Source organism: Aptenodytes patagonicus, chromosome 14 (assembly GCF_965638725.1).
Source record: "Aptenodytes patagonicus chromosome 14, bAptPat1.pri.cur, whole genome shotgun sequence".
NCBI classification, from domain to species: Eukaryota; Metazoa; Chordata; class Aves; order Sphenisciformes; family Spheniscidae; genus Aptenodytes; species Aptenodytes patagonicus.
The window spans coordinates 2,567,500-2,594,037 of NC_134962.1; the positions used below are offsets into that span (position 1 = coordinate 2,567,500).

General features: G+C 47.5%; 1 protein-coding gene across 1 annotated transcript in view; it reads left to right on the forward strand.

Moving 5' to 3' along the window:
• The window catches only part of LOC143167031 (peroxidasin homolog), a 46,525-nt gene extending 21,240 nt beyond the window's left edge, over window positions 1–25,285 (forward strand). The window contains exons 5-23 of the mRNA XM_076352023.1: window positions 424–495; window positions 2,047–2,118; window positions 3,717–3,886; window positions 6,081–6,198; window positions 7,751–7,920; window positions 8,409–8,681; window positions 8,839–8,955; window positions 10,549–10,707; window positions 12,054–12,166; window positions 13,456–13,612; window positions 15,080–15,188; window positions 15,972–16,129; window positions 17,400–18,903; window positions 19,365–19,499; window positions 20,097–20,305; window positions 21,061–21,175; window positions 21,538–21,631; window positions 21,979–22,096; window positions 23,472–25,285. Of these exons, the coding sequence (XP_076208138.1) occupies window positions 424–495; window positions 2,047–2,118; window positions 3,717–3,886; window positions 6,081–6,198; window positions 7,751–7,920; window positions 8,409–8,681; window positions 8,839–8,955; window positions 10,549–10,707; window positions 12,054–12,166; window positions 13,456–13,612; window positions 15,080–15,188; window positions 15,972–16,129; window positions 17,400–18,903; window positions 19,365–19,499; window positions 20,097–20,305; window positions 21,061–21,175; window positions 21,538–21,631; window positions 21,979–22,074 (3,841 nt within the window). The 3' untranslated portion in view covers window positions 22,075–22,096; window positions 23,472–25,285. The remainder of the gene's footprint in view (window positions 1–423; window positions 496–2,046; window positions 2,119–3,716; window positions 3,887–6,080; window positions 6,199–7,750; window positions 7,921–8,408; window positions 8,682–8,838; window positions 8,956–10,548; window positions 10,708–12,053; window positions 12,167–13,455; window positions 13,613–15,079; window positions 15,189–15,971; window positions 16,130–17,399; window positions 18,904–19,364; window positions 19,500–20,096; window positions 20,306–21,060; window positions 21,176–21,537; window positions 21,632–21,978; window positions 22,097–23,471) is intronic.
• The last annotated feature ends 1,253 nt before the right edge of the window (window positions 25,286–26,538 follow it).

Below are 26,538 nucleotides of genomic sequence, written 5' to 3' on the forward strand. Positions count from 1 at the left end.
CCTGACAATCCAAGGATGTGCTGGGGAATGCCGAGGCACTAGGGGAAAGGCAGGGAAAACTCCCGTACGGTGGTCAGATGGGAGCAGCTGCTGCCGGGTCTCCATGGCCAGTGGTTTCATCCTGACCCTTAACAGTGCCACAGGCAATTTGCAGTGATGGTGGTGGTCTTAGGCTTCAAGGAAGAGCAAATCTATCCTCCTCCTATTAAGAGAGAGAGTAAATAATTGACAGAATAGGGAAGAGCGTTGGCTACATTTTTGCATGTGGAAAGTGGAGACACTGAAGAGAATGCTGGCTTCTCCGCATCTGCCCTGAGATGTGTAGTGACCGATTGGTGGGCGTTGGTGGATTGATCGGGAAAGATCTTCTGTCTTCTAAATTGCAATCCGTAACCCTGCCCTTTGTGATTTTCTGTGTGACAGCTATCTGCATTTCAACAACCTGGAAAGCCTGGAGCCAGAGACTTTTAGTGACCTGCCTAAACTTGAAAGGCTGTAAGTAAAGATGGGACCTTTCTTGTGAGTAAGGGGGTGAGGAGAAGGGGGAAAAAACCCTTCGTTTTGTGTAACCGTTTTGATAGCATGAAGTGTGATCTTCCAAATGGAGGGAAATGCAAAAAGAAACTTCCTTGAAGAAGGAGATTTTATGTACTTGCCAAGTAGAAGGGTTACTGAGAATATGAAGGGAATTTCCCGTGTTGTGTTATGTTCACGTTTCCACCTAAGTAGGGGTAAATCTGCAGAAAGCCCTACAGTTGGCCAAGCCAACTGAAATTTTACTCTGACGATAAGGTCAACATTAGTCACTGTTGGGCAGTGCGTACAAAAAAAAGAGGGTGGAAAAGGAATAAAGTCAGAAGAAAATCTAACAAGAAAAATACGCATCCTTCTTGAAAGCAGTTAGGAAACAAAGTCCTGTGTCTCCTGCTCCCCAGGATTGCTTCCAGTAGTAATGTAGCCACTAGGACAAAAGTTCACGTGGTGGTTCCCACTCCATGGTGAAACCAACAGACCCTTCTAAGCTGCGTGGAAATGTGCCTTATGTCCATACATGCTAGGAAAATAAAATCATGGGATCCAAACACCCTGAGGAAAATTCAGACCTGGATCGGTACACTATGGCTGATCTCAGTCTCTGTATTTGAGCCAACAAAAATTCTGGATTTAAATTTTAGAGGAAGGTTTGTCAGCATCCAACTAGGCTGAACTCACGTGTACACATGTGTATGCAGACATTTGCACATGAGCTGTACTGCTTTTGTATTTCTTTCCTGTTCCATCTACTAAAATTGCTTCCTATCTTTTGTCAATGGTCTCTTAAGAGTTTTAGATGTAACAGACATAACTAAATTTCCCCCTCCATTATAGGAACGGAGAGTTAGTTATCCCATCTTGGTCCCCACTGATGCATTTTAGTGCAATCAGGGTTTTTTTTCTAAGAACTGGGGAGTCTTATCTGTGTGCTAAGACTCTGGAAGTGAGAATTTGCCTCGGTTTTGTTCAGAGATAAGCCCAGCTTAGGCTGTTGTTGTCTGAATTAGATTTACTTGTGGATTTGGGTTAATAACTACATTGAGTCTAGGGCATGAGTTGTCTAGCGTCTTCTCCTGGAGCCTTACTTCAATGGCTGCCCTTGTAAAATTTCCCTATCTTCTGCAAGGGGGAAAAGAAAAGGTCCCTTCTAAACTGGAGCTGACCAAGGCACAGAAAACATAGGGTGGGTCCAGTCTGTGGGGATTTCGTGCCCTTTCTCCTCCCTTTGCAGAGCATGAAGCAGATTAACTTTAAGGTTCCAGTTTAAACCTGTTACATCACATCTTGAGTCACCGTTTCCAGTCCACGCCCGCTCTCCGCTTTGATGCATTGCATTGCACTCGCAAATGAATGAAATCCCTATAGCTCATGGAAACAAACACATTAAATTTAAAAACTAAGCTCCATTTTGATGAGCAGCCTTTGTATTTAAACTGAGTTTTGACCTGGGATGTTATCATCCGTGTAGTGCAAATACTGAATAATGTTTTGGCATGGGTTCTCCCATCGCAGATTCTTGCACAACAACAAGATTTCCAGGATTCATCCGGGGACATTCTCTCAACTGGAATCCCTCAAACGACTGTAAGTAAAAAACATTGCCTGCAAAGAGCAATTGTTTATCTTTGATCAGATGGCCAGGACCTGAGGAAAAATGTGCCTGGTTGGCAAAGCTTTTAGTTGTTGCACTTCTAAGGCCACTGCTAAGTTTATAAAGCAGTTTTGATTGGACGTGAGAGCTGATTTAACCAGTTAGTGGTTTCTTCATGCTAGTGTCTAATTATAATCTAACTATGGTCTTCCTACAGCTCAATAATGCCACAGGAATGAACATTCCTGGAAAGTCCTCACAAGTCTCTGCTGTCCTACACAGCTTGAACCCATGAAACATCCTTCAAAAATGTAGGAAGGCCAGGTCACTGATATGACCTCAATCACGTCTTCAGATCAGTATCTAACATGGAAGGAAAAATCATAGTCATAAAAGAAAAGGCTTTTTTTCTAGAGATTGAAAATACTCAGAGGGGTGCCAAGGTGCACGATTCTCATCCCATGTGGGAATGCCCCTGGTGTGTTATTCCCACATAACCTGGCTGTCTCTTAAGCTTACTTTTCGCTTGCTTAAACCCCCCAGGGCTTTGCTTTGTTTGTCTTTTATGATCTCTGGAAATCAGTTCAATTATGTGTTTTGGGGAAAAAAAAAAGCAAAAACTAAAGAATTTTGGTGTTCTGCCACGATTTTAAACTAGAAGAAAATAATGTGTTTCTCACTGCAGCCCTGTGTGATTTCTGCAAGCAGGTAAAATGCTTTGCTTTTCTCTAACAGGGAATAACCTGTGACATGTTGTCTGTACGTGTCAGAGAAAAAGGTGGGGTGTCTATAAAATGCTGTATCGTGGCCTTGTGTGAAATCTCACATTCTCAAATGTTTGTCTCTGGAAACATTAGCCCTTTCTTCCATGTTTTTTTTTTCAATGGCCCTGACCCATCTACTGTAAAACCGTCAGTGGGGAAGGAGGCATCAACTAATCCCCCTATAATCTTTATTTATCCTTACGCGCAGCACTGCACATAGGAATGAGGTCAGCGGAAGAAAAAGCATGGGTGCGCTGGGAGGTCACCGGTGCTCCATTCGGCACGGTTCAGGCGTACGTTGCAGTAATAAAAGTTCTTAGAGTTGTGCAGAAATGCTACAACCTCTAGCAGCTGGTCACAGAAAGAGATTGATCCCATGCACACTAAAATCAAGGGGGAGGTTTTTTGAGCTAAGAGTGAAAGAGAATGAAAAGCTCTAACAGAGGCAGTGTTACCTGCTGTTCTTACAGAATTCAGTAAAGGTTGAAATCTCCATCCTGGGGGAAATACCAATATTTCAGTGTCTGTCTCTGCCTCAAATTAAGCCAAAAATGCATAATCCAGTTTAACAGAATAGTTTTCATTTGAAACCGGAATGGCTGATGGGTAATGTTAATTTTTCAGCAAAATCCTTCTGACTTAGTTAAGCGTCCTATTTAAACGTTGTGGGAATGAAATATCTCAAATTTTCATTTGGGTATAATCAAAGGCAGGGAAGAACAGCCAGGTGATCCTTCACTCCGGAGGACTGTTCCCCTCCTGTGTCCTGGAGAAGGAGGCAGCAGTCAGAGGCTGGGAAATGAACCGTCTTTTCCTCGGTCTTGCAGGCGGCTGGACTCCAACGCCTTGCTTTGCGACTGCGACTTGATGTGGCTGGCTGAGCTGCTGAAGAAATACGCTGAGCAGGGCAGTATCCAGACAGCCGCCACCTGCGAGGCTCCTCGGGAGCTGCACGGGCGCTCCATCGTCACCTTGACCGCCCAGGAGTTTAACTGCGGTGAGCGAGGTCAAATCCTTCCACCGGCCATCCCCAGCCCTTGGAGTTGGGTTTTTGTCTAGGAATTGCTTCCTCCACACCTTTTCCTCCCTCTTCCCTGTCCTGGCATCCTGCTTTCCCCCTCCTTTTACTGCTGAAATGGAAAAGTCCCGGTGGGGTCACACAAGTTAAGTTATCAGGATAATGCAGAGAAAGCTGACGGTCGTGTGGGGGTTGAAAGCAGCTCTGTTTTGGCTGGCAGGTGTCGTCTTGGTTTTTAGATAGAGTAGGGCCAGTAAAGGACCTGCTGCGGTCGGTGGCTAAACCAGCAACCAGAAGAAATGTCCCGTATTAGGCTGAACAGAAGGGGAACACTGGGAGAGCTGCAATGGCTGGAAACACAACTGAAAACCTAAGCAAACTCTTAGTAGATACATAGCTGAATGCTTTGTTTGACTGCGGCAATGTATTGTGTTTGTTAAGCTGTTATTCTTTAAATTTAGATAATTTCTCACTGGAAAATGCCATTTTGAAATGAAAGGTTTTGTTCTGAAAAATTCCAAAGTTAAATATTTCATATAGAAAAAGACAAAACTCTGACTTTTAAGTGCAGGCATCGGCAGAGGATGGCACAAGCATCGGCTGTGGTTCCCTGATACTTCACTGTAGGGTCAGTTTGGGATGTTCCCACTCGCCCAGGCCAGCTATTAGCATCCCTCCTGGATATGCCAGTCCAGCCGTGTGTGTGGCCATGCTGTGAGCCAGATGCGAGCGATCAGCTGGATTTTGAAGAACTCTCCCTTGCATTCTGCTTTTCTCCTATGATTTTATTATTTTTTTAAAATTCTTGACCATTTCACAGCTTAATTTAGGGCACAGCCATGCAAAGAGTTGAATTGGCACAAATGGGTCCCTCGAGGGACAGGGAGGAATAGGAGGGGTCTAGAGAAAGCAGCTGGGGACACATGGAGTGGGACCCGCTGCAAGTGGATGTGCTGCACAACGAGCTGTCCCCGACACACACCCGGTGCCACAGTACAGCCGTTAACGTAAATTTGTTCTGGTTTAGGCATGGGCGCACAGTGGGGTGTCTGTCAAATTAGCCAGAGCACCTGGTGGGAAGATTTCGCTGGCATTAGGCTTTTACACTGGTGGTGTGCCAGCTGGGGAAGACAAATGATGCATAATTCAGTGTAAAGCGCTAATGATGCAGGCAGCTGATATCTGAGTCAGTACGAAGCCTGCTGGCATCAAGTTAACCCACCACTTTTCAGCAGACGTGAAGCAGCGGAGCAAATCTGCACTGGATCAGCATTTTGTGCCATGGGGCTGTGGTGGGTTTGGTCCTGCGGTGGCATTGTGGAGACTGGTTGCCAAGCCATTGGCTTGCAGTCTAAGGAGTAAGGGCACAGACCTTCCACTGGAAAAGGTGGCAGGTTCTCACTTAATCTTACGAATAATCCAGCTGGTTTTACTGGATTACTGGTGAGCGTACAGATTGTTAGATGGGTAGGTAGTCTGCTGAATCAAGATCAAGCACTCCAGACCACGTACATCAATTCTTTTCTATTTTAGCACATCCTTTAAATGTTTAACTTGCTTAGTGCTTGAGTACATCTTAAAGTGAAGCACATAGTGAAAGGCTTGGTTGAATAGGGGTCGGCTGATGAATTAGGGACATAATGAATTAAATCCTGTCGAAAGGGAGGTGGTGTGATCTGCAGGGAGCTGGCACTATGTTCAGATGGAGCAGGCAGTTGCTGAGAGCAGCAGGCTGCCAGGGGCAGAAAAACAACCCAGGTGAGGACGCCACTGACTTCTTCGCTTGTTTTGGGGGAGCCAGGGACCAACTCTTGGGACAGCTATAGTGAACCAGTGTACAGCCAGGTCTGTTTTTTCTCAGTGCTGCCTGGGGCTGCGCGGGGAGCTGATCCACTGCCCAACATACTGGCAATAGGAAGAGCCACTTCAATTCTCCAGGGCTTTTATCAGGCTCAGATGAATGATGCCGTTCCCTCCCTGACATCATTTTTCCTGATGTTGGTGAGAAGTCTTGGGGTGGCTCTGGGTGGATGCCGTTGTGCCTAGGGCTCTGCTGGTGCCTGCTTGCTCGGGGGTTGCAGGATGGGTGTTGCGTTACCCACTACTCTCCAGTTGGGCTGTAAGTGTTTTTGTGCTGCTCTAGACTGGGTTGTGTTAAAACGGTCTTTTGCAGAGAGGCCTCGCATAACCTCAGAACCTCACGATGTCGATGTCCTCCTGGGAAACACAGTTTATTTCACCTGCAGGGCAGAAGGCAACCCAAAACCTGCGATTATTTGGCTGCACAACAAGTAAGTCACACACAATGAGCCCTGGGGTAGCAAAGGTTTTCAAGCACCGAGCTCTTCAGTGACTGCCTATATTTACAAAAGCTGTTTCACGCAACATAAAAAAAAAAAAAAGAAATGGATATTTCATGGGTTGTATTTACCTTCCTTTTAATAGCATTCTCTGGTGACCACGTAATCCAAGTGGTGTTTTCATCTGCATTTGTAGTGGATTCCAAGAGCTTATAACTTTCCCATAAACATACTCTGCAGGCTGAAAGCAATTGTCTTTTGATCAGAAAAAAAATAAAATTAGTATTTCATGTTGCTCTAAGCTACCATGCTTGCCATTTATTAACTGCTGAAATGCTTCTAGTCTCTAGGTTTCTCTCACCGAAGGCCTAGCGTGCTGGGAGAATGGCTCATTTTCAAAGGCAAAAATCACTGGTCTCCGCTGAAAGACAGACCTTGCAAAGCGGTGTATAGATTATAATTCTATACAGCAACACTGAAAATATATATGGCTATGCTAGATGCCAAAGTGTTTCTGGGAAATGCTACACAATAAAATACTCTGTGCTCAAGCAGTTGCCCACTGTGGAAGTGAAGTTACTTTGCTGCTTTACGAGCTCCTTGTCTGTGGGAGCCCAACAGGGCTCTGTTATTAATAAAAATGATCAATGTATGCTTCTTCAGCTAACTCCCCACCAGGCAGGGTTTCAGCACAGAGCAAAAGTTTATGGCTGAGTTAAGTCCCCTGGAAGGAAGGTTTTGTTAGGGAAATGCTGGCAGGCTCCCAAAGATAGCATTGTAAGAGGGGTAATGATAATAAATGTTCCACAAACGAGATATGACTAGAGTGAGGAGATGTCAGGGGAATTAAATAAATGCCCAGCAAGCATATTAGTTTCCATAGTGGATTCAGCCTTTGTCCTAGGGGGAGAGAGGTCCCTTCTCCCTTTTCAATCATCTGCAGCCATCCAAGATTCCTTCGTGCTGGGACAAATGGGATGCAGCAGTGGGACCTTCTGCCGTGGGCTGGGATCCAGGAGTCACAGGTCATTGTAGAAAGAAGGAAGATGTTTCGCAGCTCTCGGGTTGGGTTGGAGTCCAAGCTGTGTTGGGGTCCCACAGTGACTTACTTAGAGATTTTTGCCCCCCTGAGGCCTTTGAGCCCGTTCAAATAGAAATGGCTGCACACAATAACAATATTAATTCATTGTTATATTTGCACTTAGTAAATAATGAGAACAAGCTTTCTGGGCCTAGATGCCCTGACAATAGCTACGATGCTATTGCATGGGAACACTACGCTCTCCTGATGGGCTGTAAATGTCGTATGTAATCAGTGGTGAGAGAAAAAGTAGCTTACCCATGGAGTAAATCAGAGCTGGAGCTGAAGTTCAGTGCTGTAAATCATAACTCTTGCTATAAATTTCATGAAGTCTCAGAATAGCTCCAAGGAACACCAGTTTACTGCAACGCATGCAAAGCACCATGACTCCCCCAGCAGCTCGGAGGAAGATCACCAGTCTTTACTCCTTTCAGATTTTGCCTGTTTGTGGCTGTTTTTCAGTAACGAGATTGACATGAAAGATGACAACCGCCTGAACCTGTTGCAAGACGGTACCTTGATGATCCAGAATACCAAGGAGTCAGACAAAGGCGTCTACCAGTGCATGGCCAAGAACATAGCTGGGGAGGTCAAGACACAAGAAGTCGTTCTGCGCTATTTTGGCACCCCATGTAATTAAGCCTTGTGCACCCCTTGAAGGACCAACTCGGGTTGGGGCTGGGAGTGGAGCTAAGTCAGAGTCAGTCCCGGCTTTATATGTGCCAAGATGTTCTTGGTGTGCTGGGGAAGAGAGTGGCTAACAGCGTAGCGTGGTCTGAGCTGTAAGGGGGTTCCTTCATGGGAGTTGGAAATTCGGGGTTTAGAGATTGAAGGTAATTTGGGGCTGGTGAGGGAGTTTGGAGGCTGGGATGAATTCTGCGGCACAGAGTTATCAAGGGTGAAGGGGACACAGGGGTGGGGATGCTCCAGCACTAAGTGACTGGGATGGGGAGGTAGTAGGAAGAAGTAGCGCTGGGGGAATTGCTCACAGCGAGGATTTGGAGGTCAGGGAAGAGCCAGGTGACTGCTAGCTGGGCTGCATGAGGAGTCCAAGTGATTTAAGCCCGTTACTGAGCAGGCAGCAGGGCTTCTGGTTTCTGAAGCACTCGTTTCCTTCCAGCCAAGCCCACTTTTGTGATCCAGCCGCAGAACACTGAAGTGCTGATTGGGGAAAGCGTCACCTTGGAGTGTGGGGTCTCTGGGCACCCCCACCCTCGCATCAGCTGGACCCTTGGCACAGGCTCTCCTTTACCACAGGATTCCCGTTTCGCTATCACCAGCTCTGGAGGACTCTTCATTCGGAACGTCACCTTCTCGGACCAGGGGCAGTACAACTGCAATGCCAGCAACACTGAGGGATCCATCCAGGCGACAGCAAGGATCATAGTGCAAGGTGAGGAGTCCCAGCCTGATGACATTTCTGGGATAAAGTGCTCGGTCACGGGGCTGTGTTTAAGCCCTGTGACTGGTTCTGATCCCATGAACTGAGAATTAACCTGAGCTTGCTGCCTGAGTTTTTCCTGCTGCTCAGTCATTGCTTTCCCCTCCAGATTCTCCCAGGTTTCTCCTCATCCCCACTGACCAGACAGTAACTGAGGGACAAAGTGTGGATTTCCCCTGCTCTGCCGAGGGTCACCCTCCACCCGTGATTGCCTGGACAAGGGCAGGTACTGCCTCACTTGACCTGCGATTTCTTTCTCTCCCAGGCCACCATCCACGGGGTGTGGGTGAGAACAGCCGAGCTGCTGGTCCAGGGCAATGACTTGCAGTGGTGACACGGGACAGATGGTGATCGGCACAGACCTAGTCACACTAGGAGGTATATTGTAGATCACCAAGGATGATGTTAAACACTGGGGAAGGAGTCTCTTAGGTCTTTGACACACTAAGTCGTCATGTCAGAAGGAAGGAGTGTGCTGTTTTTCATCAGCATGAAACCCATGGAAAGCTTCAAACTTCCTCCTGCGGTGGCTTCCTACCTCCTTTGAAAAGGCAGGGTCTGGACATTCCGAGTTGGTGGGTATCACCCTGTACCAGCTCTCCATCATTGTCATTGATTTGCTTCTCTTGGGGAGCGTGTTGCAGGAGAGCATCGTTCACCGCTGACACACCTCTGAGGTTTCTTTTAGCTTAGGAAAAACCACTTTGGGTCAACAGGTGGTGGTGAACTTTTAAAGTCTCGGGTGGTTGTTAGCGCTGGCTCCACTGAACTGATCCCATCCAACGCTTTCTGGGACAGAAGCCAATAACGCTTGGCCCAGAGGCCCTCCAACTTTTCCTTATGCTTCACAAGCCATAAATAATGGTTTAGTGCTGTGGAGAATTCATGGCTATTGTATTCCAGCTTCCACAGCAATAACCCTGACGCGGAGTTAAGAAGGACCAGCTGAAATTCTCCTCCACCAGCATGTTCTCCATCTCCTTTAACCTGTTTTCCTCTACTGCCCACATTTCAGAAGATATCTCTTAGAAATGTGGAAAGGAGCACAGTGACAAGAAGTAAGGTTAATAACTGCTCTGTAACCAGGTTCGCTAGGTCACTCGGCAATCCAAAGATCAACCAGGCTTTACAGTGCTTTCACAGAAGGCATGCTAAGAACAAGACAAAAGCAGGAGAAGTGATGGAGCATCGCTCATTCTCAAAGCCACTTTTGACAGCGTGGGGTGGATTCAGATTCCTTTTGGTGTTTGGGATGAATAAATAGAGCCCTTATATGGAGGAAAATGGAATATTAAAAAAAAAAAGTCGCTAAACTGAGAAGTTCTAATAATTTTGTTAGGGTTCGGTAAAGCGTTTTAATTTTGAACTTTTATCCTTAAATAGAGGAAATATTGAAACAATGCAGTTTCCAAACCAAAGAAAATCAAAATACCAAATTAAAAAAGACAGTGCTAAATGTTTCCATTTATTGGATTAAACAACCAGTTTGGATAGTTGAACACAGATTTGCTATCCATCAGGTGTCAGTAAATCTGCAGTTTGCACTAAGAAAAGGTTTATGAGGAAAAAAAAAAAAGGGTACTGGAAAAAAAAGGAACTCCTTTCCAGTTGCTTAGACAAGACAACTCAGTCATGATCCTGGGTGTGGGAAGAGCAGCATCTGTCCTGTTCCTCACTTAGCAAGATGAAGATGGTATTTCAGGGTGGCTGATGTCGTGTTGGGAAGGAAATGAAATTTTTAACTGTCACACAGATACCTCCAGTGACGGGAAGAGAAATCTCACAGACAATTAACAAATCGCACGGCTTGTTTGACCAGGTGGGCCACTGCCAAGTGACCGGAGGCACAGCATCCTCTCCACGGGTACTCTGCGGGTGATGAGGGTAGCTTTGCATGACCAAGGCCAGTACGAATGCCATGCCATCAGTGCCATCGGAGTGAGGACCCTCCCGGTACAGCTGTCGGTGACCCCACGAGGTAAGCTGGTGAGGCGGTGGGAAATAAGGGCTGGCAAATGGGTTTATTAAGTTAACATTATGGTATATAACACGCTGTCTGACAAGGCAGGGAATTGCCCTGGTTTCTATGGGATGGGATTTTGCTTTTGCCTGGGAGCAGACGTCTAGCCCTAAGAGCCCCGTCAGTTGGTGGGAAACTCTAAAGAGGTTTCCAGGGTGCCAAAATTTGTAAATTGGAAGAAGCTGCTTCAGTTTTCCTTGAAAATTTATCTGGTAGTCTAGAAAAACTATAACCGTGGGATTGAAACTCGTCTGGTGTGGGCAGGGAATGGGACGGTATCGGTTGGCATCTGCACAAATAAACACTAGGGCAGGGTTATGTGATCAGAAATGAGCTTTAACGCCCATCAGATGAGCTCTGATAGCTGGCCAGTTTGAGTGAAAAACGGGGCCCTTTAATGTGTTTGGGAGTTGTTATTGAGAAAATGATTTTGGTAAAGGAAAGGAAAAAAGGATTTTTGTCTGGGAATTTACAAAAAAAATGTATTAAATTCTTAGTAATCTTTTTTTTACTGTTTTTAAATTTTGGCTTTTCTACAGAATGAATTGTAAGATTCTTTTTAAAATGAAATATTCTGCAAAAAAACTGATTCCTTCTCAGGAAGATTTAACTCTGGCTCCAGAAACGTTTCTCTTAAACATTAGCTACCAGGTCATAGGTTCAACCTAAATTTAGGTATTCTAAAATTAAGCCTCTGTAAAACACAAGTCACACAGGAATGCTTTCATGTTTTCATTTCCTTTCTTGTTGCCATATAAATAATCATTCTAAATAAGTAAACATCCCTGCTTGTTCACAAACATGGCAGAATTTTACTAATGGTAGACTGGAGGGAAGGAAACTATCTAGAAACATTATATTAGTGATGCTTCAAGCACAGAATTCACAGAATATTTTAAGACCAGCAAGATCAATATAATTATTTAATCTGACCTGACTAACACTTGCCAGAGAGCCCCATCTGATAATTCCTGAATCAATTCACGATCCCCGTTTCAGCTAAAGCATCTTTTCTAGAAAGCCTTTGAATTAATGATTTTAAATGACGGAGAACGCAGCACATTCCTATGTAATTGCCCCAAGTAGAGACACACAGGAGCAGAAAATAATGAACGTAAACTACAGAGGACTTGGTAGAGAGACAGAGAGCACGGGTAAACTGACACCCCTTTGAAGAGCCCTTGCAACAGCAGAAAGAGCCCAGCATCTCTGGTTTGCCCATGCTGAGATGTTTTGCACGCAGATTTCTCTATTTTCCTTGACGCATTTCTTGCACTTGTGGCTTTTTTCCCTGTATTGCACAGTGATACCCGTGTTCCTTCATCCCCCCCAAGACGTGGTGGCAGAGACAGGCCAGGACGTTGCCATTACTTGCGCCGCCCAAGGAGATCCACGGCCCACCATAACCTGGGTCAAAGTAAGAGATGATACCACGTACTCAGCAGACACCAGGAAGCAGGGTGGCCCCTCCCTGGGGGCATTAAACAACTCTCTCGTTAAACACCTGTCCCAGCTCAACTAGTTAAATCAGTTTGTGCAATACACATGGAAGAAATTGTGTTTGAAAATTTAAGGACCAACATTTCCACTGATTTGGGGGTTTTAATGGTCTAAAAGAATGTTGCTCTTTCTCGGGCTCGAAGCCTTGCAACGCACGTTCCTGTTTTCTCTTGTTCTTCCTTCCAAACGAGTAACTTGAAGCAAGTGACCTTCCAGGATGTTAGAAACGCTTGATTTGCTATTCCTGGAAAAAACTGAAAATGGATTTTTTTTCTAAGTAGTTTGTCCTTATTTCCAGGATTCCCACTGGTGGAACTGGATGATGCTGGTTGGCTCCAGCTTTGATGGGGCAAAGCCACGATCCCTCACAATCACGCTGCAGCCTGGCTGCTCTTTTCAAGAATTCATTAGATGAAGCTCTTCAGACTTTTTCCTGCTGTGCCGCAGTACAACACCAGTGACCTTCACTGGGACCTGCCCTGCCTTTGAGCACAGTCAGGCACAGAACAAATTAGAGGGGAAAATGCTTGAGCCTCAGTTACCCTGCAGAGGTCTCGTGGGAGGTGACCTTGCAGTTTGCCTTGGGCTCCAGCCAGCAGTGGGAGCAGAAGAAAAGAGCCTGGGAGGGCAGCAGAGTAAGCATTAGATTGGGGCAGGGCAGCAGAAAGATGTTAAGAAACAGGAGAATAAAAAAGTAAAACCTGAAGCCACCAGACAGGTTAAGAGGTGGGGTTTGAGCGAGCTGCTGCTCGCAGCACTTCGATCAGCAATGCTGCCCAGAGCCAGGAAAAGCTGGTATCTACAGTTCAAGGCCAGCAAAAATCCATCAGTTTCAGATTGTCCCAAAACTTTTAGACTTATTTATGTGCCATGAAACTTCTGTGACAGCATCAGGGCACAGCACTCGCTCCAGCCAGCCTGTCTGTAAGAAGTGCAGAGAAATGCGTGGGGTGTCTGTGCCCTGCAGGGAGTGCCTGAAGGTGGACCAGGGTAAAGGAGCTGAGCAAGGACCTCCTCTCAGTGGGTCCAGGCAGGAGCAGATGTCCTTGGATGGCTTTCTGGTTTCTTTGGAAGAGCAATGCTAACATCTGGTGGCCACGTTAGTTCATCGCATCCATTTGCGGGTGTGCTGAATAGGCTGAAGGCTGGGATGATGGGAAGCTTTCCATACCCTGACACGTTTTCTGTCTTTTGATGGTGCAACAGGAGGGTATCCAGATCACAGAGAGTGGCAAGTTCCACATAAGCCAAGACGGGACCCTTGCTATTCAAGACCTCGGCGTGGCTGACCAGGGCAGATACGAGTGCATAGCAAGAAACCCCTTTGGCTTCACCTCCAGCGCTATGCAGCTCACCATCACCGGTAGGGTATCTCCTGTGGTCCTCTTGAGTCTTCTTTTGCTCTTGTGTAAGGAGGGGCTATGCTGTGTTGACATCTACACTTTGAACAGATAACTCTGTTATTTCTTTAGCTTCTTTGCAGACAGGTCCCTCGCAGGTGTGATCAGAGTCGCTGAGTTGTGAAACCCCATGCACCTCCCAGCTGCTCCTCGCTGTTTTCTCAGCTGAGCTGCAATTGCTCCCTGAAAAGCCAAAAGTGTTGTCTTAAACTGCCTCCTGCAAACCGAGCTGTCGGTGTGCGTGTAGTTACTGCCTCTGCTGGGAGGGAGAAACTTATTATGATGTGCCAACACACTCACAAGTCATCGTCTGACCGTAACCTCGCACGCCAGGGGAGGGAGAAGGAGAACAACATTGTCACCGCAAATACAGGGTTTTAAGTGTTTGCTCAGTCTCTTGGGGATGGGAAACAAGTCGCTCGTTTTCAAGCTGCTGCTCCGTGCATTAGGGGAACTGTAATGAATAAAGAGGAGTAGCACTCCTCTGCTAGTCAAACCAGAGGTCAAGAGTAGAAATTGTACTTCTTAGAGGGTAAGGAAGAACTGGCAAGGGAAAAAAATCAAAGGCAAGCAATAAGGTTAAAAATATAAGTAGAGGGCTGTTCCTCAAGCACGCAGGAATAACCAGCATGAATAGCGAATAGCTTATTAGGTGAATTTAGTATCATTTTCTATACAGGGATTGTGTGCAAGGGGGTGAGAATAATCTGAAATTTCTTTGTTGTTTGAAATTATTCCTAAGATAATTTCTGTGATTTATTCTTGGTTGGTACCTCATTTTCCAGCTGGCGATTGCATATGCCAGTAGCCAAATGGGAACTGGTTTGTTCATCTGTGACAAAGGCCCTGGCTTAAAAAATGCATTCTGTAGTAATTTTTAAGAATTCATGGGTTTACTTCTGAAGGTATTCAAACAACAGCTTTCTTTTTTGTTTTAAGATGATGTATCTGATGTGTTAACGCTAAATTTGAACTGAATTAGAAGTGTTCCACAAATGGAAAATTAATGTATGAGCAATACGTTCAAATGAATTTCATGAATTTTAGAAGTTTCCTTTGTGGGAAGTAAATACATTATTTTGGGTTAACTTGCTGTGATTTTTCACATTTTCTTTTTCCAGTTTAACCACCAACCAAAGCAGGCATTTATTTGCAAAGCTGTACAGGAGCGAACTCTGAATATGTGTTCCACAGCCATCTCCTGAAAAAGTCACCTTCTTTTTCAGGCAGTTAATTTCTTCTTCAGAATATTTGTTTTTTTTTAAAAAAAAAAGTTTCATGGTGTTTATGTTGCAAATGGAAAAGGAGTTTGACCTGCAGTGGAGTTACTATGGGGCTTGTACCGATACACAGATTTTCTTGAGCTTGGAAGACAAATTAATGTCAAAGTAAATTAAGACTTTTTTGTTCTTTCTTTCTGCTTTGGAAAGCCACGGACGTCGGTCGGAGCGGCGACACGTTTGTAGCCACGTCGATACGGGAAGCCATCAGCAGCGTGGACCACGCCATCAATTCAACACGCACTGAGCTGTTTAGCAAGTAAGTGTGTGAAGCGCCGCGATCTGAGACTTGAAGCAGAAAAGAGCTGAAAGAGACACTGAACGAAGCTTTCTCAAATCTCATTTTGTCGTTGACAATCCACAAATGAAAGCTACAGTATTGCTTTGAGTATTGGAGGTTGAAGCTGCACCATGTAGATGTAAGGATGTGATAGTTTCATAACAGGCATTTGGGATTCTGGAAAACTCTGATACACGAGTATCTGATACATGAATATCACCTCTTACGTCACTTACATCTGTGATGTGCATTTTGTCAGCTGGATTTGGCTCCGGAGACAGTGCATAGAGAAGAAAATAATCAGCGTGGTCATTTCATAAATGCAACTGACTTTGTGGAGGGTGAACAGAAATAATAATATAATAATTCTAACCATTTCCTCAATGAAAAATTACTTCCTGAGTGAATGGTAATTCCCTCCTCTTCCACCCCAATATATGTTTTTATTGAAAAGATAGATAGTTTGTATTAAGCCCAAAACCTCTGGGTTTCAGCTGTTGAAAAGTGAAAAATAAATTACAATAGCAGGAAAAAAAAAAGAGATGCTGAGGAAATTAAATATGTGTATTTTCCTGGGGAAAAATACCCTTTCTTTAATCATCTGCAATATGCAGGCAAGCCACATCATTCTCATACACTTGTTTTGGGGGTCAAGCACCAGGCCAAGCTTAGAGCCTGACTCCTGCTGCCTGCAGTCTCATTGCTCTGAACAGAGTGTATTTATTTTAATGTTCCTGCATCACTTCTAATTCCTTGAAACAGACGTCCCAAGACGCCCAATGACTTGCTGGCTCTCTTCCGTTACCCCCGGGACCCTTACACCCTTGAAACAGCCAGGGCAGGTGAGATCTTTGAAAGGACCTTGCAGCTGATTCAGGAACATGTGCAACAAGGTCTGATCGTGGATATGAATGTCACAGGTAGGAGAGATTTTATTTCCCTTCTTAACTTTGTGCATAGGATTAAATTAAAACAACAATGTGTAGACATCCAGAAAGTTTAAAAAGTGCAAATTTGGGTACGTCAAGAAATGTGTTGTCTGGGTCGCAATGCTCTCTTACATGCCATGGTTTTCATAACAGCTGGAGGGCTGGTCTTGTGGTTGCCATACTAACCCGGTTCTCAGGAAAGTGGTTCAGTTCCCCATTTTGCTAAAGATTTCTTGACTGGCTATGAAAGCCCTAATGTAAAAATATTTAGCCATCTAACTCACAAAGGAGTACCTTTGTGGATCTAAGGTTCAGACCCTCAGCAGCATGGTCAGAGATGTTTCGTGCCCTCCAAGTGGCAACGAGAAAAATACTGAAAACTCTGAAGTATTTGGGTGCTGTAAGAGAGGAAGGGGGATATCACTCCTTTGTCTCTCTGCTACTTTGACCTCTTAGCTACAAACTCAGATGGGTTCCAGCCACTCAGGTTCCTTTTATCGAGGCAGGATAGCAAGCAACAAAGCAGTGCAACACCAAAAATGCCTGGAGAGGTCCAAGCATCCAGCAGCTGGACTCCAAAAGTTGCTAGCTGGGACCTCCTTTGTGTACAACAGACGTTCCCATACACTGCATGTTTCTACCTATGCATGTGAATCACCATGTAGCAGGCATGTACGTTTGGGGCCCGTAAATATTTTTGCCTGCCTGGATGTATTCCAGACTGCGAGGAGTCTCTCTCCAGGCTGCAGGTCTCGTCTGGGCTGGTCGTTCTGCCAGCCTCTCCTCCTCATTGCCCTGTCAGCATCTGCACAGCGCAGCTTTATTCAGCGCTTTCGCATGGCGTAGTGCCCTGGCAGTCACCCACAGCTTCCCTGCTGCTCGTCACGTAGGGTTTGGATGGTCGATGGTGCTCGAGGTTGCAGTAATAACCTGGAGAGACGTAAAATAAACCCAGGATGGAGACCAAGACCACCCTCACAGTGTGGTCTGCCAGTCACAACATTTCTGGTTTCCACCTCTGCGCAGTTTATACTAAACTCTTTTCCCCTTCTTTTCTTCTCTGTAGACCTGGTATGATGCTGTGCTTCATTTAACCTTCCATAAATTACATAGCAACACCATGATCAGAGACCTGGCCTTCCCGTGCCCACCCTGACAATCCCAGCAGCAGGTTTCACACAGAGCCCTTACACGGGATGGTAGGAACCGGATGGCTACAGCAGCCGTGGTCTGACCTGGTGCTTTGCCTTTACCTTCGCAGGCTATCGGTACAATGACTTGGTGTCCCCTCACTACCTGAACATGATTGCCAACCTGTCAGGCTGCTCTGCCCACCGCCGCACGCCAAACTGCTCGGATATCTGCTTCCACAAGAAGTACAGGACCCACGATGGGTCTTGCAACAACCTCCAGCACCCGATGTGGGGTGCATCTCTCACAGCCTTCCAGAGGCTCCTCAAACCTGCCTACCAGAATGGATTTAACCTCCCCCGGGGGTTTTCCTTGGCAGAAGATGCCAGGGACCTGCCCCTTCCTCTACCGCGCCTCGTCTCCACTGCCATGGTCGGGACTGAGACCATCACCCCTGATGACCAGTTCACACACATGCTGATGCAGTGGGGCCAGTTCCTGGACCATGACATGGACCAGACAGTGGCAGCCATTAGCATGTCCCGCTTCTCAGATGGAGCACCCTGCAGCAAGGTGTGCAGCAACGACCCGCCTTGCTTCTCTGTCATGGTCCCTGCCAATGACCCCCGCGTGAGGAACGGGCGCTGCATGTTCTTTGTCCGCTCGAGCCCTGTGTGTGGCAGTGGGATGACCTCCCTGCTGATGAACTCCGTCTACGCCAGGGAGCAGATCAACCACCTGACGTCTTACATCGATGCTTCCAATGTTTACGGCAGCACAGAGCAGGAATCACGGGAGCTGCGGGATCTGAGCAGCCAAAATGGGCTGCTGAAGCAAGGGCAAGCTGTGCCCAGCTCAGGGAAGCATCTCCTTCCCTTTGCTGTGGGGCCACCCACTGAGTGCATGAGAGATGAGAACGAGAGCCCCGTGCCGTGCTTCCTGGCAGGAGACCACCGTGCCAATGAGCAGCTGGGTCTCACGGCCATGCACACACTTTGGTTCAGGGAGCACAACCGCATTGCCATGGAGCTGTCGGCCCTCAATCCCCACTGGGATGGAGACCTCCTCTATCATGAGGCACGGAAGATTGTGGGTGCCCAGATGCAGCATATCACCTATGCCCAGTGGCTCCCCAAGGTCCTTGGGGAAGCTGGGATGAAGATGCTGGGTGAGTACAAAGGCTACAACCCCAACATCAATGCGGGGATTCTCAACGCCTTTGCCACTGCTGCCTTCCGCTTCGGGCACACCTTGATCAACCCCATCCTGTACCGGCTGAACGAGACCTTCCAGCCCATCCGCCAAGGCCACATCCCCCTGCACAAGGCCTTCTTCTCCCCTTTCAGGATCACACAGGAGGGTGGGATCGACCCCCTCCTCCGTGGGCTGTTTGGGGTTCCTGGGAAAATGCGGGTCCCCTCCGAACTCCTCAACATGGAGCTGACGGAGAAACTCTTCTCCATGGCACACTCTGTCTCACTGGACTTGGCCGCTATCAACATCCAGAGAGGGCGAGACCATGGCATCCCACCTTACAACGACTTCAGGGTCTTCTGCAACCTCTCATCTGCACAGGAGTTTGAGGACCTCAGAAATGAGATAAAGAACTTGGAGATCAGGGAAAAGCTCAGGAGGTACTGTAGCCTGGACTTGGAAGCATCAAAATCACTGGAGATCAGTCAGTGGAAAGTTTCTGCTCCTCCCAGGACACCCATCGAATAACCTTCCCAGATATTGCTACCCACAGATGTTAAGATAGGGTAATAGCTGTGGTTTAAGAACGGGGTAAGACAAATGAGGTCTCTCCAAGTGATCAGTCTGGTTCTGAGTGGAATGTCATCAGGCACTGCTGTGGTGTGGTTTGGGAGCAGATTGAGCCTTGGAGCTATTTTCCAGTGAGACTAAACTGCATCCTATGTGCGCCGGCTGCCTCTTTCCAAGGCAGGCCTTTATCCCATTGTCTTTTAGATAAGATCATTACAAATACTGTCCAGATGAGTTCCTTGCATACAAATTCCTATGATGGGATCAGATTTATATTATCTCCACTCTTTGATGGTCTTTTAACTTCTTTTTAATATCTGTTATCCTGCAGTTTATATGGAACTACCAAAAATATTGACCTGTTTCCAGCATTGATGGTGGAGGATCTTGTCCCTGGTACCAGAGTTGGACCAACGTTGATGTGCCTGTTAACGACGCAGTTCAGAAGGCTGAGGGATGGAGATAGGTATTATCATCGGAGTCAACCCAAAGTCTTTAGTGTTCTGTTTGGGGGAACTTTCTCCCTACAGGGAGGAACAGAACCTGTAATTTTTGATTATTTCTTGTCTTACGATACGAGGAAGAGTCTCCTCTGTCCAGTGCATTTGCAAAAGGACTTGCCACAGTTACTGTCCGTGTGTCCTTTCCTGATTTAATGATTCTCATTTCACGGCAGGACACTGGGCGCCATTGAGGATGTGCCCAATGTCTCCTGAAAGTGCTAGAAAATGTCCGCAGGAGCTTCCTTCTAATTCCTATTTGCTGCTTGTGTGAATGAGACACGTCTTTGCCTGGTGATGCGCTTAGGGCAGGAGCATTGTTCACCCGTGTCCCAACCTGCTACAGCAGAGCTGTCTGAGCCTTGGGATTCCCTTGCAAGGGGCTGTGCCTGCAGGTGGTGGCACCTTGTAGCTCTGGCCAGCAGCTCACGGGGGTTCAAGCTCCTTCTGAGGGGTGTGGGTGCTGCCACACAGATGTAGGGGAACTCTTCTCCCTCTCCCAGCCTCACTCCCCATCCTCTTCTCCTACTCCTGAGTCATGCTGTGATTACAACTCACCGCAGATTTTGGTATGAGAATCCTGGGGTCTTCATGCCGGCGCAGCTGACTCAGATCAGACAGACATCCCTTGCTCGTGTCATCTGTGACAACAGTGACCACATCCAGCAGCTCCAGAGAGATGTCTTCCGGGTGGCATCGTACCCGCAGGGCATGGTCGGCTGTGAAGAGATTCCCGCGGTGGACCTCCGCTTGTGGCAGGACTGTTGTGAGGGTAAGGAAGGAGGCTGCTCTAGCACCGACTGACGTGGGGATGGCTCTGGGTGGCATTCATCACATGCCGTCAGCTTATATGAAATACCGGGAACTGGTTTCATGCTATACCATGAGAACTGTGTGTCAGCAAATGGGTGCAAAGAGGAGGGTAGGGTAGGATAGGATAGAACAGAATAGAATAGAATATTTCAGTTGGAAGGGACCTACAACGATCATCTAGTCCAACTGCCTGACCACTTCAGGGCTGACCAAAAGTTAAAGCAAATTATTAAGGGCATTGTCCAAATGCATCTTAAACACTAACAGGCTCAGGGTATCGACCACCTCTCTAGGAAGCCTGTTAGCTTCGTTGAATCTGGCTGAAGGTCCACCTGGCTGGGGGCTTCTGTCTCTGGCAGCAGCCAATAGCTCATGCCTGGGGGAGAGACTGAAACAGGACGTAGGCATGGTGATCCCCACCACGTTATCACCGTACAGATTCATTTGGGAGTCTGTAAAACTCTGCCATTAAACCACAGATCCTGCCATGGTCCCTTTGTGCTATATTCTGGGTACAGATGTCCAGCTGAGACATGGGAAGCCATGCATGATGCATGCCCTGTTACACACCTTTGTTGCCTACTCCCCTCTGGCATAAGAGATATGTCAAGCATGGATGGTGAAGGAGGGCACTGCTGCCTCATTCACACTTCAATCCACATGGTTCTGCTTTAAACACGAGTGCTCACTGCAGACTTTCCCTTCCTTCCCAAGACTGCCAGACACGTGGGCAATTCAGGGCTCTTTCGCAACGATTCCGAAGCAAGAGGTCTCCTGGTTTCAGCTACCCAGAAGAAAACCCTGCCAAGCATAAGCCTGCCTTCCCCAGGTGTAGTATCACCACTTCTTTTACCTCCATTTTATGAAGCATAAGAAAAGTTTTTAATAACTCAGTCCGTTCAGGGCTTTGAAATTGGCATTCTGCAGAGGTCTGGGGTCAGGGGTGTTTCAGTAGGTAGATGCTGAGCTTGGTCAAAGTCCTCCAACACTTCAGTGCAGAGCCCAACACTGGTATTTAAATATCTGGCCCGAGTGGCTGTTTGGTTGGCATCTCTTGGCAGGTGAATCTGGGAGTTGGGCCCTTCTGTTTGATACTTTCTTGGAGGCTGATGTTGGAGAAGGCAGAATGATTTTCTCATCCAGGAAGCTGACGTTTGCATAATCCCTTTCACTTTCTATCCCTGACCCCAGAAATGAGGCACCTTCTCTGAGCCCTTCCTCCAGAGAGAATCTCGAGTCCCTTGTGGCTGAACTGGAGAAGACAGTTGCTTCCCTACGGAAACAGGTAAAACTTTGCGCCCCAATGTTTGTCTTCCATGGAGTCACCCCGGGAGCAGGATTTAGCTATTTGCTACGGGCAGCCTCTGCGACTTCTGTGTCCTCCAGAGCCAGGAGCAACCATCCGATCAGAGGGAACTAGCGGCAGGTACAGAAGAGGTAGAGTAGGGAGAGAAGAGATGAAGCTGAGCTCTGTGAGCTCAGACCTCTACAACTGCAGGGTAAAACGCAAGTTTGAGCCTCAGTGAAGGTAACTTGAGCCGGCACTTTCTTCTTGTATTTGGGACAGGTTAAAGATTATCTGTGCAATGGTGCAGACTCCTCTTAGAGCTGCTGCTTTCTCATCCTCACCAGGTGAATGCACTAGAGAGCCAGCTGAGGTGGCACCGCAGGAACACCAGCACGCATGGACAGGGGAAGAAGACTGGAGACAAATGGAGAAAAAGATGACCATGCTGCCTGTTCGTATAAGGTCGGTGTGTTTGTTCCGGGCTGGGGTCCAAGAGGTGGATCCGTGTGGTGCTGCTGAGCATGTGGTGGGACACCTCAGTAGTCTTCACATACAGAAGAGACTGTTGCAGAAAGGAATGGAGCAATCCAGTGATGAATGGGACAAGAGGTAATAGGCTTAAATGCAGCAGGTTAGACACTCGTTCCTACCAGTAATGATTAGTGACTCACTGGAATGGGTTGTCTGGGGATGTTGTGGCGTATCCATTCCTGGAGGTCTTTTAAGAACTGGTTTGGCAAAGATGGGGAAAGACATAAGTATAGGATGGACTAGGTGGACTGGGTGAGGTCTCTCAGGCCTATTCTCCTGGGACTCTGGGTAGGTTTCTTCTAGCAACACTTAATATCATAACCCCAAATCCAACAGCCTCCAAAGGGCCTTTGTGGGGAGAGATATCACAAAGCTCAGTGATGGAGTAGATGGACTGGTTCCTCCTCAGGGTAACAAGGACATCTGGGCAGATGGAGCAATCCATCATTTGCTTACATGTTGACAGAGGTTTCTCCCTCAACAACTGAGTCACCGTGCACCTCTCTTCTGAAAGCACCAGTCCTCTGTTTGCTCAGCTCCAGACAAGGGAGTGAGGATGTTCAAGTGCATGTTTAAAGTCACTGTCGGTATCTGCCAGCCTGGGGACTCCTGCTGCTGCTCGGCTGTGGGAGGGTCAGGGTGCTGGCAGAAAGCTGCCAGACCTCTGGTCCCCTGTGTTTAGGGGCACGGAGAGCCCAGACTGAGCTCCCTTAGCCCACTTGCCATGGAGATCCCCGCAGCCTTGAAAGAGAGGATGAACAATTCGCCGGCACCTGCCAGTCTGGAGGAGGTGTTTAATGGTTTTTACGTGTTGCAAATGATTACTCCAGGGACAGGAGCAGAAGCGTTATGCAGAAGCGTTGTTCTGCCAGGCGGTCTGTACTAGAAGGAGCATCCTCTGGAAGTTAGATTACAGGAGAGGGCAAGCAAAGGCTAGTCTGTGCCGATAATCTCAGCAGAAAGCAGAAGGGGAAGGCTGTAGACTGGCCACACTGTTTTCCAGTCTGATTTGGTGTGTCGGTCCTTATAGATATTCCAGTTGAACAGAGACTCCCCTTTAGAAATTTGACATAAATTGCAGTGTGACACAGGAGTTGGCTTTTCCTTGCCATCATTTGCAGATCCCTGAAAAGCACTCTAGGGTTTACAGGGTCCCTGAAAAGTATTTCTGTGGTTTTAAAGGGCTGTTGCTGTGTTTTCGTGCTGCAGTCATGCATGCCCCAGACCTGCCAGGCACTGTACAAACAGCTCGCTCTGCCTCCAGCTGCCTCCCACAGAGTTTTTCTGCTTTCCTGTGCCATTTCAGGTGCCCTGTGACCTGCACTCCTGCTCTCCACCAGCCAGTCCAACCCATTCCTACAGGGCTCAGAAACAGCAGCCACGAGACCCCACGATGCTCTGCCGCCTCTCACACCTCCTGTACCACTCCCTGTCCCAGGACGACTGTACTTCTGCCTGTATCGAACCCTCTGCACTGACTGTCTACAAGCCCCTCAGGCCCTGGACCGTTCGCCTCTGGGGATGGGCTCTGCCCTCTTTGATGGTGACAGACCAGCACTCTGCCGAGATGCCACTTTCTTCCTTGGTCCCCAGGAAATGGAGAATAATTGAAGCTGCTTTAGTGCCACTGTTCTGCTCTTCTCTTCCCACGCAATGCTGTTGTCATCCACCACCCCTTGTCTGAAATGTCCCATGGGCACCCAACCAAAACAACTCATTAAGAGGCAAAACCTTTCTCAAATGCACTGTGGTGCCAGGAAGCATCTGGAGAAATCTAAAAAAAAAAATAAATTAAATAAACGTGAAACCCAAACTAACCCCCCAGCCATCTTCTCATGCCAACAGAAAGAGCAAGAGGAACCCCAGGGCCCTGGCAAGCACTGTTTGGGCTGGGCTTGCGGTCCCTGCCAGCAGCGAGGAGGAGAACCCAAGGCCCGGGGAAGTCTCCCAGCTGTTTGGGTGCTTCAGGACAGGGTGCCAGACACAGCAGACCGTGGCCGCCCGCGATGCCGAGATCAGCCGCTGTGCTTTGCCAGTCATTGGGTAACGAGTGGCGCATCCTCAGTTACATGACCCTGCGAGTGGCCTACCGTTACGTGCCCAGTGCTCAGAAACATTTTCCTTGGCATGACCCGCATTCTCCAACTTTCTGCCCCTTTGGGGGATTAATTGGATTTATGTTTCTCTTCCTTTTTTTTTTCCCCCCAAAGGGCTCTTTGCTGAAAGATGTATTTTGAGTGTAAATGTAACAGGACCTGGAAGAGAACCTCAGATAATTAGATGTAATGGGCGCTCTCATTAGTGCAGGGGAGCTGCTGGTTTCTGTCAATTAGTACGGGAGCACACGATGTGCCATATTTGACACACAGATGAATGCAAAGTGCTGTTTGTGTTTATTGCTCCCAGGTGCTCTGCAACTAAACCAGGACTATGTAACCAGCTCTACCGAACAGGTCCTCTGGTTTTGTTGCTCTTTGGAGGTGCTTTTTAGTGGTGCTTTTTAGTGGTGCTAGAACTAAAGTCCCTGTGTACCCACCATAGCCCCAAATCTGGGGACGGATTGGATTTTAATACATCCTTGTAAGTTGGTCACAGGGACTAAAGAGAAAATACTTGATCCACTAGATATCTGTGCCTTCCTTATCTTTCCTGTGTCCTCCCACCTTCCTTCCCACAGTGCAAGGACCAGAAACTTTTGTGAACATGCCTGGTTTTTTCTTCTCCCCCTCCCTCCCTTTTTTTTTTTTTTTAGGTGTGTTGTAGTACCAAAGGGATTCAAAGCAGCAGGGATGCTCCTGGAACTTAATAGGAAAATAAAAAAGATACTAGAAAAAGGTTGTGATTTATCAGCTGTTTCCTGGCGTGGGACTCTGGGCTGTGCATGCGTGTCCTGTGCAGTCACAGGTTTGCAGCGATGAGTGTGTGTTATGCATGTCTGGTACGTTCAGCTCAGAGGCAGTATTTAGTCCTCAGGGAGGTTTGTCATTTTGAAGTACTCTTTCATTTAGGTGCAAATCAAGATCCAAAGCCTTGTGTGTTATAAATCAGCTGCACTTGTCTATCGCTTGTACCACTAGAGAATCTAATCTGGCAAAGGTCAATAAAGGTAAATCAGTCTCCACTCTCCTTCTGCAAACCGCAAGTTTACCAAGTCCCCATTCAAAACAGTAAGGCATAAACGTTCAGTGCTCGATCTAATCAGATAATCTCTAAATGCATAACCAAGCAGCCCATTTTCCTCCTGATGGAGCGTGACGTGAGGATCAGACTTGTCAGAAGCGCTGCAGAAGGACAGCAAAGGGATTGTCCCTTCCCGACGTGTTGCAAACCCTTCTGCCCTCCATCCTCTGTTCCCCTCCCCATGCTGAAGTGGGAAAAGTACACAGAGAAATTACACATCCCTGCATGCCACCAAGAGCGAGGCTGTGTGCTGGGCAGGTGGGCGAAGATCTTGGGGGAATTACCCATATATTCAGGTGCTGCTTTGGTAAGCAGGGAGCAGAATATTTTATTAAAGACTCCCTTTTTTTCTAGTTCTCATCTGTGCAGCAACGCGCAGAGCATGCTCATGGAGCGCTGCGTCCTCCTGTCCTCTGCCCTGGGCTGCTCTGCCTGGGAGAGGGTGGGGAAAGAACTGACCCCCAAACCCAGATATTGAAATCCAGCTTTTGCAGGTTGATTGGGTGTCATGGGACACCCAGGACGCAGGACACGGCACGCCCAGAGCCGTTGACCAGGGATGGGTCCAGTTTGTTCTTCATACACCCTTCAGTTGCAGTCTGCAGCCTAGACCCCTGCAATAAAGTTTCCTTTTCCTGTTTTTTTAAGCAGCCTCTTTCAAAACCCAACTGCACACCCAAAATGAGCTACCCAGACCAATTACAAGCAGAGGAGGATGGAAATAATGGGCTCAAGGCCACGAGCGGAGTTGCCAGGCACAAAACTCCCACTAATTAGATGGAACAGTTAAGTGACAAAACCCAGGCGGGGGCTGGAGGGGGCTGGAGTTCGGATTTCTCACCGGAGCAGCGATCTTCAAAAGCGCACGTGCAAGACAGGAGGTGGAAATCTCTGTCCTTTGGCCGATGTCTGTGGTTGCCGGGGTTTGGCAAGGGGGTTGTAGCGTGTCTGCATCCGAGTGCGACCGGGACCGCGAGGAGCGTGGGTGTGCTGACGGCAGCAGGAGCCGGGGGTTGCGTGCCAGGGCTCGGCTCTGGATGCCACGCAGGCGCCTGGGGCTGATCCAGACCCTGCACCAGACAGGGACCTCCTGATGCTGAAGGGGACCCATCCCTGCCGGAGGCTGAGCAAGCACCGGATCCTGGTGGATCTGGGAAGTGGATTCCCTAGAGATCCTCTGCAATGAGGAATTA